At 46.2% G+C, this 15532-nt stretch overlaps 1 protein-coding gene and 1 long non-coding RNA gene across 3 annotated transcripts in view; both read right to left on the reverse strand.

The window, feature by feature from the left end:
• Positions 1–7698: 7698 nt before the first annotated feature.
• Positions 7699–15532, reverse strand: part of abcc12 (ATP-binding cassette, sub-family C (CFTR/MRP), member 12) — a gene marked incomplete at its 5' end in the record, with an annotated part of 92532 nt that continues 84698 nt past the window's right edge. The window contains 7 exons of the mRNA XM_084197392.1: positions 7699–9469; positions 10955–11119; positions 11394–11507; positions 11914–11992; positions 12257–12416; positions 13171–13360; positions 13537–13626. Of these exons, the coding sequence (XP_084053518.1) occupies positions 9377–9469; positions 10955–11119; positions 11394–11507; positions 11914–11992; positions 12257–12416; positions 13171–13360; positions 13537–13626 (891 nt within the window). The 3' untranslated portion in view covers positions 7699–9376. The remainder of the gene's footprint in view (positions 9470–10954; positions 11120–11393; positions 11508–11913; positions 11993–12256; positions 12417–13170; positions 13361–13536; positions 13627–15532) is intronic.
• LOC311123117 lies at positions 13927–15499 on the reverse strand. 2 transcript variants are annotated; one of them, XR_014612560.1, is made up of 5 exons: positions 15454–15499; positions 14764–15361; positions 14672–14717; positions 14350–14602; positions 13927–14280 (listed from the first exon to the last, which is right to left on the reverse strand). It is a non-coding gene; the product is annotated as an uncharacterized lncRNA (long non-coding RNA). The 2 variants fall into 2 exon arrangements; XR_014612561.1 differs by lacking the exon at positions 15454–15499 and having other exon boundaries at positions 14810–15375.

A 15532-nucleotide genomic window follows, 5' to 3' on the forward strand; every position in this document is an offset into this window, starting at 1 on the left:
AGACCATTCCTCCATACAGAATTTTTCCAGATCCTCGATATCCTTCGTCTGCGTTTACGAACGGCCCTTTTCAATTCAAACCATACGTTTTCAATGGGGTTCAAGTCTGGAGACTGAGATTCTGTGCTCCATTAACCATTTATTTGTGGATTTTGATGTGTGCTTAGGGTCATTGTCTTCCTGGAAGATCCACTTGAGGCCAAGTTTCAGCCTCCTGGCAGAGGCAACCAGGTTCTTGGCTAAAAGGTCCTGGTACTTGGTAGAGTTCATGATGCCGTTGACATTAACAAGTGGAAGCAAAATAGCCCCATAACATCGAAGGGCCACAACCATATTTTACCGTAGGTATGAGGTACTTTTCTGCATATGCTTCTGTTTATCAATGTCAAACCCACCACTGGTGTGCGCGGCCAAAGATATTTATCTTCATGTCATCTGACCACAGCACCGGTTCCAATCAAGCGCCATTGCTGTTCATCAAACTCCATACGGTGCTATGGTCAGATGACATGGAATTAAAGCTCGGTGAAGGTGAGCCAGTGCATTTACTATACATTCCAAACTCCTTCTCTTTCCTTGGTGCCTCTAAAACTGTACATGCAGCCCTGTTTAGGACAGATTGACTACTAGAGAACTGGACCAACTCCGTTCCAGACTATCCTATCAACGGGACCTGAAAAAACTGTAATATTCTATGTTTCTCAGAGTCGTAGCTAAACAAGGACATGGATAACATATATCTCGCAGGTTTTTCCATGCATGGTCAAGACCGGACGGCAGCCTCGGGTAAGATTATGGGGAGAGCTGTGTGTCTCTTTGTTAACAACAGCTGGTGCGCGATCTCTAATGTTAAGGAAGTCTCTAGTCTCTTATCTCTCATGATAAGCTGTAGACCACACTATTTACCAAGAAAAGTTTTCATCTGTATTTTTCGTAGCTGTTTATTTACCACCACAAACCGATGCTGGCACTAAGACCGCACTTAATAAGCTGTATAAGGCCATAAGCAAACAGGAAAACGCTCATCCAGAGGCGGCGCTCCTAGTGGCCGGTGATGTTAATGCAGGGAAACTGAAATCCGTTTTACCTCATTTCTACCAGCATGTCACCTGTGCAACTAGGGGTGAAAAAAAACTATAGAAATCCCAAAAGCATCTTAAGGCTAAATTCATCGCTAGAAAGGATACTATGGTTCTAAGATTAACCCTAGCCTTAAGATGCATTTTGGGACACCAGGCGCAGGACCGTTTCGCTAGCACAAACTGGAATATGTTCCCGGGACTCGGCCGATAACATTGAGGAGTTTACCACATCAGTCAACGGCTTCAATAATAAGGGCATCGACAACATCGTCCACACAGCGACCGTACGTACACATCCCAACCAGAAGCCATGGATTACAGGCAACATCCGCACTGAGCTAAAGGCTAGAGCAGCCGCGTTCAAGGAACGGGACACTGAGCTAAAGTCTGGAGCAGCCGCGTTCAAGGAGCGGGACACTGAGCCTCGTTATCGTTACTTATTGTGTATTTATTCTATTATTTTACTCTATTTCTCTCCGCATTGTTGGGAAAGTAAATATTTCACTCTTATAAAATGTGATATTGATTTGTGATATGCACATCAGACTCTAGACATGCTTAGTCTCTGGCTTGGGGACTCTGCGGATGCTTGGCAGGGTAGCAGGGTAGAGGTGCTGGGGAGGAGGGGCAGGGTAGCAGGGTAGAGGTGCTGGGGAGGAGGGGCAGGGTAGCAGGGTAGAGGTGCTGGGGAGGAGGGGCAGGGCAGGAGGCTGGGCTGAGTAGACCATACATCAGCACTTTTTACTGGGCACAGATCCATCTATCTCCCAATCTAGCCAGCCAGGGGTCCAGATTCCAAAACCCACTGTATGTCTGTATGGTGTCCCAAACCGCTTTGCCCGGATTCTCTATCTGTCTCTCTCTCTCTCTCTCTCTCTCTGTCTCTCTCTCTGTCTCTGTCTCTGTCTCTGTCTCTGTCTCTGTCTCTCTCTCTCTCTCTCTCTCTCTCTCTCTCTCTCTCTCTCTCTCTCTCTCTCTCTCTCTCTCTCTCTCTCTCTCTCTCTCTCTCTCTCTCTCTCTCTCTCTCTCTCTCTCTCTCTCTCTCTCTCTCTCTCTCTCTCTCTCTCTCTCTCTCTCTCTCTCTCTCTCTCTCTCTCTCTGTCTGTCCCCCTCATCAATTTATCTTTCTCTCTCTCTTGCACTGTTTCTCTATTTATCTCCCTCTCCCCTCTACCTCTCTCTGTCTCTCTCTCCCCAGTCAGTCTGGCAGCTGAACGGGGACAGCGGGGAGGGAGGGGGACTGTTGGAGGGAGGGAGGGGGGAGGGAGGCTGGATGGATGGAGCAGAGGGGGGCTTTGACCTCACTAAAGAGTGGCCAGGCCCCTATTTCATTATTTCCTCATGGCCAGCAGAGTCAGATGGCTTCCAGCTGGATAGGACAGGACAGGGTAGAGCAGCCTGGATAAATCCTCAGCTCTCCAGCCTTTAGTTCTTCCATCATATCTAACCAGGGCCCAGTGGTCTCCAGCCTTTAGTTCTTCCATCATATCTAACCAGGGCCCAGGGGTCTCCAGCCTTAAGTCCTTCCATCATATCTAACCAGGGCCCTCCTCAGCTCTCCAGCCTTAAGTCCTTCCATCATATCTAACCAGAGCCCAGTGGTCTCCAGAGTAGGATTGTGACCCCACAGTAGAGTATGGCAGTACACACCAACTACAGACAGGACTCTGACCTTTTCCTGGTCAGAACAAGGATTTATAAAACCTTGTAGTCAAGTAAATAAAGCATGTTAGACTGGGGATGTGAAAGGACGCGCTTAGGTCTTGAACATCTGCGTTTGCATATATATACAGGGTTGTGTTAAAGGACAGGACAGGATTGTAGAGTGGACTCATATGAATTCAGGGTTGTGTTAAAGGACAGGACATGATTGTAGAGTGGACTCATATGAATTCAGGGTTGTGTTACAGGACAGGACCATAGAGTGGACTCATATGAATTCAGGGTTGTGTTACAGGACAGGACCATAGAGTGGACTCATATGAATTCAGGGTTGTGTTACAGGACAGGACCATAGAGTGGACTCATATGAATACAGGGTTGTGTTACAGGACAGGACCATAGAGTGGACTCATATGAATTCAGGGTTGTGTTACAGGACAGGACCATAGAGTGGACTCATATGAATACAGGGTTGTGTTACAGGACTTTCATTACTGTATCTCCTTATTTGCCTGATCAAACAGTCATATTGTCTTCAACACCCATCAGGCCCATGTGCATAGAAACATTTACATTACATTTACATTTACGTCATTTAGCAGACGCTCTTATCCAGAGCGACTTACAAATTGGTGCATTCACCTTATAGCCAGTGGGATAACCACTTTACAATATGTTTCTTTTTTTTTTTTTGGGGGGGGGGGTAAAGGGGGGGGTAGAAGGATTACTTTATCCTATCCCAGGTATTCCTTAAAGAGGTGGGGATTCAAGTGTCTCCGGAAGGTGGTGAGTGACTCCGCTGTCCTGGCGTCGTGAGGGAGCTTGTTCCACCATTGGGGTGCCAGAGCAGCGAACAGTTTTGACTGGGCTGAGCGGGAACTATGCTTCCGCAGAGGTAGGGGGGCCAGCAGGCTAGAGGTGGATGAACGCAATGCCCTCGTTTGGGTGTAGGGACTGATCAGAGCCTGAAGGTACGGAGGTGCCGTTCCCCTCACAGCTCCGTAGGCAAGCACCATGGTCTTGTAGCAGATGCGAGCTTCAACTGGAAGCCAGAGGAGTGTGCGGAGGAGCGGGGTGACATGAGAGAACTTGGGAATGTTGAACACCAGACGGGCTGCGGCATTCTGGATGAGTTGTAGGGGTTTAATGGCACAGGCAGGGAGCCCAGCCAACAGCGAGTTGCAATAATCCAGACGGGAGATGACAAGTGCCTGGATTAGGACCTGTGCCGCTTCCCGTGTAAGGCAGGGTCGTACTCTCCGAATGTTGTAGAGCATGAACCTACAGGATCGGGTCACCGCCTTGATGTTAGCGGAGAACGTCAGGGTGTTGTCCAGGGTCAAGCCAAGGCTCTTTGCACTCTGGGAGGAGGACACAACGGAGTTGTCAACCGTGATGGCGAGATCATGGAACGGGCAGTCCTTCCCCGGGAGGAAGAGCAGCTCCGTCTTGCCAGGGTTCAGCTTGAGGTGGTGATCCGTCATCTGAAACACACCCACTACCTGCTGGGATGGAGCTGTCAGGTCCCTAATTCTCAACCTCTTACAGTACATGTCCTCTAACACTACAGCCGTGTTCCCAACCTCTTACAGTACATGTCCTCTAACACTACAGCCGTGTTCCCAACCTCTTACAGTACATGTCCTCTAACACTACAGCCGTGTTCCCAACCTCTTACAGTACATGTCCTCTAACACTACAGCTGTGTTGTCAACCTCTTACAGTACATGTCCTCTAACACTACAGATGTGTTGTTGGCTCGCATATTCCCTTCTGCGCCACATTTAAACTATCAAACAATCTTGCAATAATGACCCAAGATCTCAACTCTCCTCAGGCCTAAATACACAACCTTCTGGAATAGAGCTCTAGAATCCATAACTCTTAACCTCCTACAGTTAATCTGATCCTACAGTAGGCTGTGCTATTTTAGAGGACTTTGAGCAGAAGGCAGGTTACAGTTAGGTTAGACTGTATATATAATCAGATTAACCAGTGAGGTTACAGTTAGGTTAGACCGTATATATAATCAGATTAAGCAGTGAGGTTACAGTTAGGTTAGACTGTATATATAATCAGATTAAGCAGTGAGGTTACAGTTAGGTTAGACTGTATATATCATCAGATTAAGCAGTGAGGTTACAGTTATCATCAGATTACTAATACATGTCCTCATCCTTGTAAAAAAGACTGTGTCTCAATGTGACTCTCCTGGTTAAATAAAAATGCAATAAAAAAATACAAAACAAATCATCTCTGTTCCTAATGTAGTGCTCCGTGGATCTGAGGCTGGATCTGAGGATTGATCTGAGGTTTGGGTTGAGGATGGATCTGAGGTTTGATCTGAGGATTGATCTGAGGTTTGATCTGAGGATTGATCTGAGGGTGATCTAAGGATTGATCTGAGGAATGATCTCAGGATTTATTTGAGGATTGGGCTGAGGATTGATTTGAGGATTGGGCTGAGGATTGATCTGATAGGGCTGAGGATTGATCTGAGGATTGGGCAGATGATTGATCTGATAGGGCTGAGGATTGATCTGGGGATTGGGTTGAGGATTGGGCTGAGGATTGGACTGGGGATTGGACTGGGGATGGGGCTGGGGATTGGACTGGGGATTGGACTGGGGATGGGGCTGGGGATTGGACTGGGGATGGGGCTGGGGATTGGACTGGGGATGGGGCTGGGGATTGGACTGGGGATTGGACTTGGGATTGGACTGGGGATGGGGCTGGGGATTGGACTGGGGATTGGACTGGGGATTGGACTGGGGATGGGGCTGGGGATTGGACTGGGGATGGGGCTGGGGATTGGACTGGGGATGGGGCTGGGGATTGGACTGGGGATGGGGCTGGGGATTGGACTGGGGATGGGGCTGGGGATTGGACTGGGGATTGGCCTATCCACTATCCTCCTGTCTGCCTTCAAGTATCTCTGAGTGACTGCTTCCCAATTGGTACCCTATTCCCTAAGTGCACTACTTTTGACCAGGGACCATAGGGCTCTGGTCAAAGTAGTACGCTATATAGGGAATAGGGCGCCATTTGGGGACAGACAGACAATGCTGAGGCCTTTTCCTTTCCAGAGAGTGTTAGGAAAGACTCTCGGCATGCCAACTGTAATACACAGCTAAGAATAGGAGACTCACATTTGTCAATGATTTACAGTTCTACCAGCCCACAGAGCAGACAGGGAGAGTGTTTTATGAAAGTTGAATTAGTTTTAGCCCAACAGGGGTTTGTAAAAAAGCCCAGGCGCTACAAATCACACGTTTGTCTTGGCTCTGTTAATTGACATTAGGAGGAAATAGTTTTTAAAAATGCAGCGTTTTACAACAGGATCTGTGAGCGTTGGTTTTGAAGCTTACAGCTTATTAAATTGTTATTATTGTTTAAAACCGTGTCTAATGTGTGTAAATGTTGGATGTCAACTTTCTAAACCGTTTTTTGTTGTTGTTTCTTTGTGTGGCCGTAGAGAAATGAGAGTTGCAACAGTAGCCATATCTAAATCCTGCCTGTGAAAACGGTCCTCCTGCTCGAAGCCTCTTCAGCCTCAAACCTTTCCTTCGACAGTGACCTCTTGTGTACAGGCTCACACTACAGACATAGAGGAGCCTGTTTACAGATCACTAACAGCGTCTTGTGACATTTGCCTCTAGTAAATGACACGTGGGAGTTCCCAAGTGTGGCTGATCCCAGAAGGTGATGCTGAACTGAATAGAGTTCCTGGCACAACTCTTCTCTCTTCTTCAACCGTCACTGTCTGCTTTACACTTCAATACATCAACACATTACAGCATGTTTCATCACTTGGCATCTGAAGACGATGCAATCCTACTGCAACACATTACAGTGGATCGAAGGGACACAGTGACCCCTGGTGGCCACAGGTGACACTATAGGCAGTACAGTATAAAACAACACTTATGGTATAGTCCCAACTGGCCCCCTATTCTCTATAGTGTACTACTTATAACCAGAGCCCTATGGGGTGCCATTTGGGACTGTCCTAGAATCAGCCATGCTATATGCCTTAGCAGATGATTATATAAAAAGGTGACTTACAGGACAGACAGGGTATATATTTTTACTGTGTGTATGTAATCCCTGCAAGAAACGACAACCTTGGCTTTGCTAGCACCCCCACTGTTACTAGCTGAGCCACACAGGTCTGTCATAAACATTGCATGAGAGTGCAGAGGTGCACTACAGCAAACCGTTGATGACCAGCGATCAGAACCACCAGTCCACTTTACCCCTTCCTGTATGGAGGTTTATACTGACAGCAGCTCTGTAGAATCAGATCACCTCTAGTGTTCCGACGGCAGCTCTGTAGAATCAGATCACCTCTAGTGTTCCGACAGCAGCTCTGTAGAATCAGATCACCTCTAGTGTTCCGACGGCAGATCTGTAGAATCAGATCACCTCTAGTGTTCCGACACAAGCTCTGTAGAATCAGATCACCTCTAGTGTTCCGACAGCAGCTCTATAGAATCAGATCACCTCTAGTGTTCCGACGGCAGATCTGTAGAATCAGATCACCTCTAGTGTTCCGACAGCAGCTCTGTAGAATCAGATCACCTCTAGTGTTCCGACAGCAGCTCTGTAGAATCAGATCACCTCTAGTGTTCCGACAGCAGATCTGTAGAATCAGATCACCTCTAGTGTTCCGATGGCAGCTCTGTAGAATCAGATCACCTCTAGTGTTCCGACGGCAGCTCTGTAGAATCAGATCACCTCTAGTGTTCCGACAGGCAGCTCTGTAGAATCAGATCACCTCTAGTGTTCCGACAGGCAGCTCTGTAGAATCAGATCACCTCTAGTGTTCCGACAGCAGATCTGTAGAATCAGATCACCTCTAGTGTTCCGACGGCAGCTCTGTAGAATCAGATCACCTCTAGTATTTTGGGGATTGTAGTTTGATCATTGTTCCAAGTTAAAATATTAGGCTATCCAAGTTTGAGTTGTGCTTTATTGAGGTAAAAACAGCTGAAGTATAACAGTGATTTTGGATATATTCGAATCAACTAACAATCAAATTTAAAACACTATGCGTTGAAGATGGAAGAGTTACACATCCTCAGACTCATCCAAACAAAAGCCCATGAGATGTAATAACCATCCATCCAGGATATATAGTATATATATATATAGCTATGTACAGAATATGTTTATACACTGTGTTCACTACTTTATCTTTGACACTTCACATAAACTTTCAATTCAGAGACATAGAACATCTAATAAATATACTTTTAAATAAATATCAGAGATTAAGACACATAACAGGTCATTTCAAAACGTATAATAATCATCATCATCATCATCATCATCCGTTTTGCAGGAATCTGTGCATCTATTACATGAGAATGAGATTTCACTGTGACGTTTCCTTCACCTAGCCTGGATACCATTTGTGCTGTCATTCCACTCCTTGCCACTCATTGGCATTTGACGAGTAATGGCAAGGAGTGGAATGACAGCACAAACAGGTTTGGTAGCCAGGCTAACGTTCACCCAGGATTATCAAAAATAAATCCTCTTTACTGCATATTTACACTGCTGGGAATCATATCAAAGACAAAGTGCTGGGAATCATATCAAAGACAAAGTGCTGTGAATCATATCAAAGACAAAGTTATGTCACTTCATAATGGTGTTCCTGCTGTTATGTCACTTCATAATGGTGTTCCTGCTGTTATGTCACTTCATAATGGTGTTCCTGCTGTTATGTCACTTCATAATGGTGTTCCTGCTGTTATGTCACTTCATAATGGTGTTCCTGCTGTTATGTCACTTCATAATGGTGTTACTGCTGTTATGTCACTTCATAATGGTGTTACTGCTGTTATGTCACTTCATAATGGTGTTACTGCTGTTTTGTCACTTCATAATGGTGTTACTGCTGTTTTGTCACTTCATAATGGTGTTACTGCTGTTTTGTCACTTCATAATGGTATTACTGCTGTTATGTCACTTCATAATGGTATTACTGCTGTTTTGTCACTTCATAATGGTGTTACTGCTGTTTTGTCACTTCATAATGGTGTTACTGCTGTTTTGTCACTTCATAATGGTGTTACTGCTGTTATGTCACTTCATAATGGTGTTACTGCTGTTTTGTCACTTCATAATGGTATTACTGCTGTTATGTCACTTCATAATGGTGTTACTGCCTGATACAGCCTCCTTAGTCAATGCTAGCATGAGGCTAATGCCCTAGGCTTCAGGACAGACCATTCCCTGTGTGTGTGGGTAAGCCTGCATGCAGCCACGTGCAGATTCATGTGTGTCTGTGGAAAACAGAGAAAGTGTTGAGGGGTGGGGTGGTCCGACAGTTAAGGACAGTTAAGGACAGGGGGGGAGACTTCAGATGGGGGTGTGTCCAGACTTCAGATGGGGGTGTGTCCAGACTACAGATGGGGGTGTGTCCAGACTTCAGATGGAGGTGTGTCCAGACTACAGATGGGGGTGTGTCCAGACTTCAGATGGGGGTGTGTCCAGACTACAGATGGGGGTGTGTCCAGACTACAGATGGGGGTGTGTCCAGACTACAGATGGGGGTGTGTCCAGACTTCAGATGGGGGTGTGTCCAGACTTCAGATGTGGGGGTGCCCAGACCTGGGCTAGGATCACGTGTTGACGGTGTTGGCTGCAGCCAGGAGAGCTGCAAACTGAGAATCTGGTCTCTGCATCAGGACCTCTGGACTGTCAAACTCAACCGCCTGCCAGGCGGGCACAGAACACACACACACATATCAGTTCATTTATACATCAATCTATCTCCTCTCAGTCTATCAATATTGACCAATGTTTTGTTTGTTTTGAAACGTTTTAGAAACCACTATGCCAAGACATGAAATGTTCTCTGATAAGCGTAAAGCAGGAGTGCCTTGAAATCTTTATGCTTTAGTATTTGGAACCTGTTTGAACCCCAGAGTGGGGTTCTGTGTTTGTAGCAGGTCAGTTAGCTAGTCTTTCTGTCTGTCTGTCTGTCTGTCTGTCTGTCTGTCTGTCTGTCTGTCTGTCTGTCTGTCTGTCTGTGTGCCTGTCTGTGTGTCTGTCTGCCTGTCTGTCTGTCTGTGTGCCTGTCTGTCTGTGTGCCTGTCTGTCTGTGTGCCTGTCTGCCTGCCTGCCTGCCTGCCTGCCTGTCTGTCTGTCTGTCTGTCTGTCTGTCTGTCTGCCCGTCTCTCTGTCTGTCTGTCTGTCTTTCTGTCCGTCTGTCTGCCCGCCCGCCTGTCTGTCTGCCCGCCTGTCTGTCTGCCTGTCTGTCTGCCTGTCTGTCTGTCTGCCCGTCTGTCTGTCTGTCTGTCTGTCTGTCTGTCTGCCCGCCCGTCTGTCTGTCTGTCTGTCTCTCTGTCTCTCTGTCTGTCTGTCTGCCTGTCTGTCCGCCTGTCTGTCTGTCTGCCCGCCTGTCTGTCTGTCTGCCCGCCTGTCTGCCTGTCTCTCTCTCTGTCTGTCTGTCTGTATGTCTGTCTGTCTGTCTGTCTGTCTGTCTGCCCGTCTGTCTGTCTGTCTGCCCGCCCGTCTGTCTGTCTGTCTGTCTGTCTGTCTGTCTGCCCGCCTCTCTGTCTGCCTGTCTCTCTGTCTGTCTGCCCGCCTGTCTCTCTGTCTGTCTGCCTGTCTGTCTGCGTGCCTGTCTGTCTGTCTGTCTGCCTGTCTCTCTGTCTGTCTGTCTGCCTGTCTCTCTGTCTGTCTGCCTGTCTGTGTGCCTGTCTGTCTGTCTGTCTGTGTGCCTGTCTGCCTGTCTGTCTGTGTGCCTGTCTGTCTGTCTGTCTGTCTGTCTGTCTGTCTGTCTGTCTGCCTGTCTGTGTGCCTGCCTGCCTGTCTGTGTGCCTGTCTGTCTGTCTGTCTGTCTGTCTGTCTGTCTGTCTGTCTGTCTGTCTGTCTGCCGTCTGCCTGTCTGTCTGTCTGCCCGCCTGTCTGTCTGCCTGTCTCTCTGTCTGTCTGTCTGCCTGTCTGCCTGTCTCTCTGTCTGTCTGCCCGCCTGTCTGTGTGCCTGTCTGTCTGTCTGTCTGCCTGTCTGTCTGTGTGCCTGCCTGCCTGCCTGCCTGTGTGCCTGTCTGTCTGTCTGTGTGCCTGTCTACCTGTCTGTCTGTGTGCCTGTCTGTGTGCCTGTCTACCTGTCTGTCTGTCTGTCTGTCTGTCTGTCTGTCTGTCTGTCTGTCTGTCTGCCTGCCTGTCTGTCTGTCTGTGTGTGTATATCTTACCTTTCCAGCGTCCATGACCAGGATGCGGTCTGACTCCAGGACAGTGTTAATGCGGTGAGCGATGGTGAGCATGGTGCAGTCCTGGAAGGCCTCTCTGATGGTGTGCTGGATCAGGGAGTCTGTCTCTGAGTCGATCGACGCTGTCGCCTCATCCAACAAGATGATCTGGGAAAGAAGAGGAGAGCAGACTAACATGTCATTCAGGTTATTAGGTTACTGGGTTACTAGCTATGTAGTCCTTCCAGGTCGGGAAGAAGCTTGGAAATCCAGGCCAGGTAACTATGTGAAATTGCGATTTTCTAATGTCAATTAGGAAGTAAATACCTGCTAATTCCTTTACCGTAAAATAAAGTGCAACGCTGATTTTCCTGGAATGCAGTATGACTAGCTGTATCTACATTCTATGTGGCTGTAAAACGAGATATTTCTGCGAGCTGACCTTGGAGTTTCGTAGCAGTGCTCTGGCCATACACATCAGCTGTCTTTCTCCTACAGAGAAGTTCTCCCCGTTCTCCACAACCTCAGACCGCAGCTTCTCAGGGAGACTGGAGATCTGAGACACACAGAGGGACGTGGCATCGTTGGTATCATCATGATAGTGATGGTCCTCATCGTCATCATCAGCAGCATCATCATCATCATATCATCATCATCATCATCATCATCAGCAGCAGCATCATCATCATCATCATCATCAACATTAGCATCATCATCATCAACATTAGCATCATCATCATCAGCAGCATCATCATCATCATCATCATCATCATCATCATCATCATCATCAGCAGCAGCATCATCATCATCATCATCATCATCATCATCATCATCATCATCATCATCTATACTCCTGTACGAATGCTTGTGACTTTCAACTGGGGGGTCAACACTTGAGCTGAGTCAACCAAAAGCCAGTGAACCCCGCCTTCTGTAATGTTCCACATAGAGGCTGTACGTACTGCTTGTTTCATGTAGGTCTTCTCCAGAGCAGACCAGACGGCCTCATCACTATAGTTGTCGAAAGGATCCAGATTATACCTGCAGCAGGGGAACAGGTCACATGTGGAGATGCAGTAACACTGGCCGACAAGAGTGGCCACAACTGGTGTGAGTGACCTGGAAAAACTAGTCCTGAACCCAGTGAGATAGAGGACATTTGTAAACGGCCTGTGCTCCTGTGGATTCAAGATGCCTGCATGGTGGTCTATGGAGCCTGTGTCAACAGTTGACTGGTGTACTGTGTAGCTAGTGGTAGACTGTGATATTCCCCGTCTGTGACCGCAGTGTATTGACTAATATTACCTGACAGTGCCGATGAATAGGACCGGGTCCTGGGGGATGACTGATAGTTTACTGCGGAGGTCCTCCAGGCCGATAAGGCTGGTGTCCACCCCATCTATGAAGATCGTCCCTGCAGCTGGTTCCACCAGGCGGAACAGGGCTACTCCTAAAGAAGACTTCCCTGTTGGGTAACATATAACATCCAGGTTATACACAACACATCCAGGTTATATACAGCACATCCAGGTTATATACAGCACATCCAGGTTATATAGAAAACATCCAGGTTATACACAACACATCCAGGTTATATAGAAAACATCCAGGTTATATACAGCACATCCAGGTTATACAGAAAACATCCAGGTTATATACACAACAAATCCATGTTATATACAGCACATCCAGGTTATATAGAAAACATCCAGGTTATATACACAGCACATCCAGGTTTTATACAGCACATCCAGGTTATATAGAAAACATCCAGGTTATATACAGCACATCCAGGTTATATAGAAAACATCCAGGTTATATACAACACATCCAGGTTATATAGAAAACATCCAGGTTATATACACAGCACATCCAGGTTATATACAGCACATCCAGGTTATATAGAAAACATCCAGGTTATATAGAAAACATCCAGGTTATATAGAAAACATCCAGGTTATATACACAACACATCCAGGTTATATACAGCACATCCAGGTTATATAGAAAACATCCAGGTTATATAGAAAACATCCAGGTTATATAGAAAACATCCAGGTTATATAGAAAACATCCAGGTTATATAGAAAACATCCAGGTTATATACACACCACATCCAGGTTATATACACAACACATCCAGGTTATATACACAACACATCCAGGTTTTATACAACACATCCAGGTTATATACACAACACAGTTGGACTGAGGCCTTACCGGAGCCTGTTCTCCCCACGATGCCCAGCTTCTCTCTGGGCTGGATGTTGAGCTGCAGTCCGTCGAGCACGATGGGGGTGTTCTCTCTGTACCTCATTGTGTAGTCCTTAAAGGTGATGGCCCCTTTATCAGGCCAACCCTCTGGGATGAGGGCGTCTTTAACTCTCCTGGGCGCCTCAGACACACAACCCTGGAAAGGAACATTATTATAACAGTTAGAAAGCATCCGTAGATTAACGGTACAGCAACGCTTCAGACACACAACCCTGGATAGGAGAATAACAGGGTATTAAGGAAATGAAGCTGGTAAGACCTTATTTCTGTAAAAGAATATGTATATTTTAGTTGAAAGTCTTGACGTCTCACCTCGATGTACTCCTGCAGCCTCTCCACAGACAGGAACTTGGCCTCCAGCTCGGTAGACAGCCTTACCACGTACTGGAGCATACCTGTCAACTGGAGAACAGATCAAAAACAACAGTCAACAGACTCCTTCTGACGGCTCTTCCCTTGTAGGTTTCAATTTGGAACACTAGAGGGCAGCACTGAATAAAATTGAATATTGGTAGTCCTGAAATTGTGTGTCACTGGCAGTGAAATAGTGAATACTGGTAGAGCAATAATCAACCCAACATGTAAAGGAAGCAACATGAAACAACAGAGATTCACACTACAGTTCATTAACCAAGACTCTACCTGTATGGTGTATTAGACTCTACCTGTATGGTGTACTAGACTCTACATGTATGGTGTACTAGACTCTACCTGTATGGTGTATTAGACTCTACCTGTATGGTGTATTAGACTCTACCTGTATGGTGTACTAGACTCTACCTGTATGGTGTACTAGACTCTACCTGTATGGTGTATTAGACTCTACCTGTATGGTGTATTAGACTCTACCTGTATGGTGTACTAGACTCTACCTGTATGGTGTATTAGACTCTACCTGTATGGTGTATTAGACTCTACCTGTATGGTGTATTAGACTCTACCTGTATGGTGTACTAGACTCTACCTGTATGGTGTACTAGACTCTACCTGTATGGTGTATTAGACTCTACCTGTATGGTGTATTAGACTCTACCTGTATGGTGTACTAGACTCTACCTGTATGGTGTACGAGACTCTACCTGTATGGTGTACGAGACTCTACCTGTATGGTGTACGAGACTCTACCTGTATGGTGTACTAGACTCTACCTGTATGGTGTACTAGACTCTACCTGTATGGTGTATTAGACTCTACCTGTATGGTGTATTAGACTCTACCTGTATGGTGTATTAGACTCTACCTGTATGGTGTACTAGACTCTACCTGTATGGTGTATTAGACTCTACCTGTATGGTGTATTAGACTCTACCTGTATGGTGTACTAGACTCTACCTGTATGGTGTACTAGACTCTACCTGTATGGTGTATTAGACTCTACCTGTATGGGGTATTAGACTCTACCTGTATGGTGTACTAGACTCTACCTGTATGGTGTACTAGACTCTACCTGTATGGTGTATTAGACTCTACCTGTATGGTGTACTAGACTCTACCTGTATGGTGTATTAGACTCTACCTGTATGGTGTATTATACTCTACCTGTATGGTGTACTAGACTCTACCTGTATGGTGTATTAGACTCTACCTGTATGGTGTATTAGACTCTACCTGTATGGTGTACTAGACTCTACCTGTATGGTGTACTAGACTCTACCTGTATGGTGTATTAGACTCTACCTGTATGGTGTACTAGACTCTACCTGTATGGTGTATTAGACTCTACCTGTATGGTGTACTAGACTCTACCTGTATGGTGTATTAGACTCTACCTGTATGGTGTACTAGACTCTACCTGTATGGTGTACTAGACTCTACCTGTATGGTGTATTAGACTCTACCTGTATGGTGTACTAGACTCTACCTGTATGGTGTACTAGACTCTACCTGTATGGTGTACTAGACTCTACCTGTATGGTGTACTAGACTCTACCTGTATGGTGTACTAGACTCTACCTGTATGGTGTATTAGACTCTACCTGTATGGTGTACTAGACTCTACCTGTATGGTGTACTAGACTCTACCTGTATGGTGTATTAGACTCTACCTGTATGGTGTACTAGACTCTACCTGTATGGTGTACTAGACTCTACCTGTATGGTGTATTAGACTCTACCTGTATGGTGTACTAGACTCTACCTGTATGGTGTATTAGACTCTACCTGTATGGTTTACTAGACTCTACCTGTATGGTGTATTAGACTCTACCTGTGTGGTGTACTAGACTCTACCTGTATGGTGTACTAGACTCTACCTGTATGGTGTACTAGACTCTACATGTATGGTGTACTAGACTCTACCTGTATGGTG

Source organism: Coregonus lavaretus (genome assembly GCF_964263955.1).
Source record: "Coregonus lavaretus genome assembly, contig: HAP1_SCAFFOLD_686, whole genome shotgun sequence".
NCBI lineage: Eukaryota > Metazoa > Chordata > Actinopteri > Salmoniformes > Salmonidae > Coregonus > Coregonus lavaretus.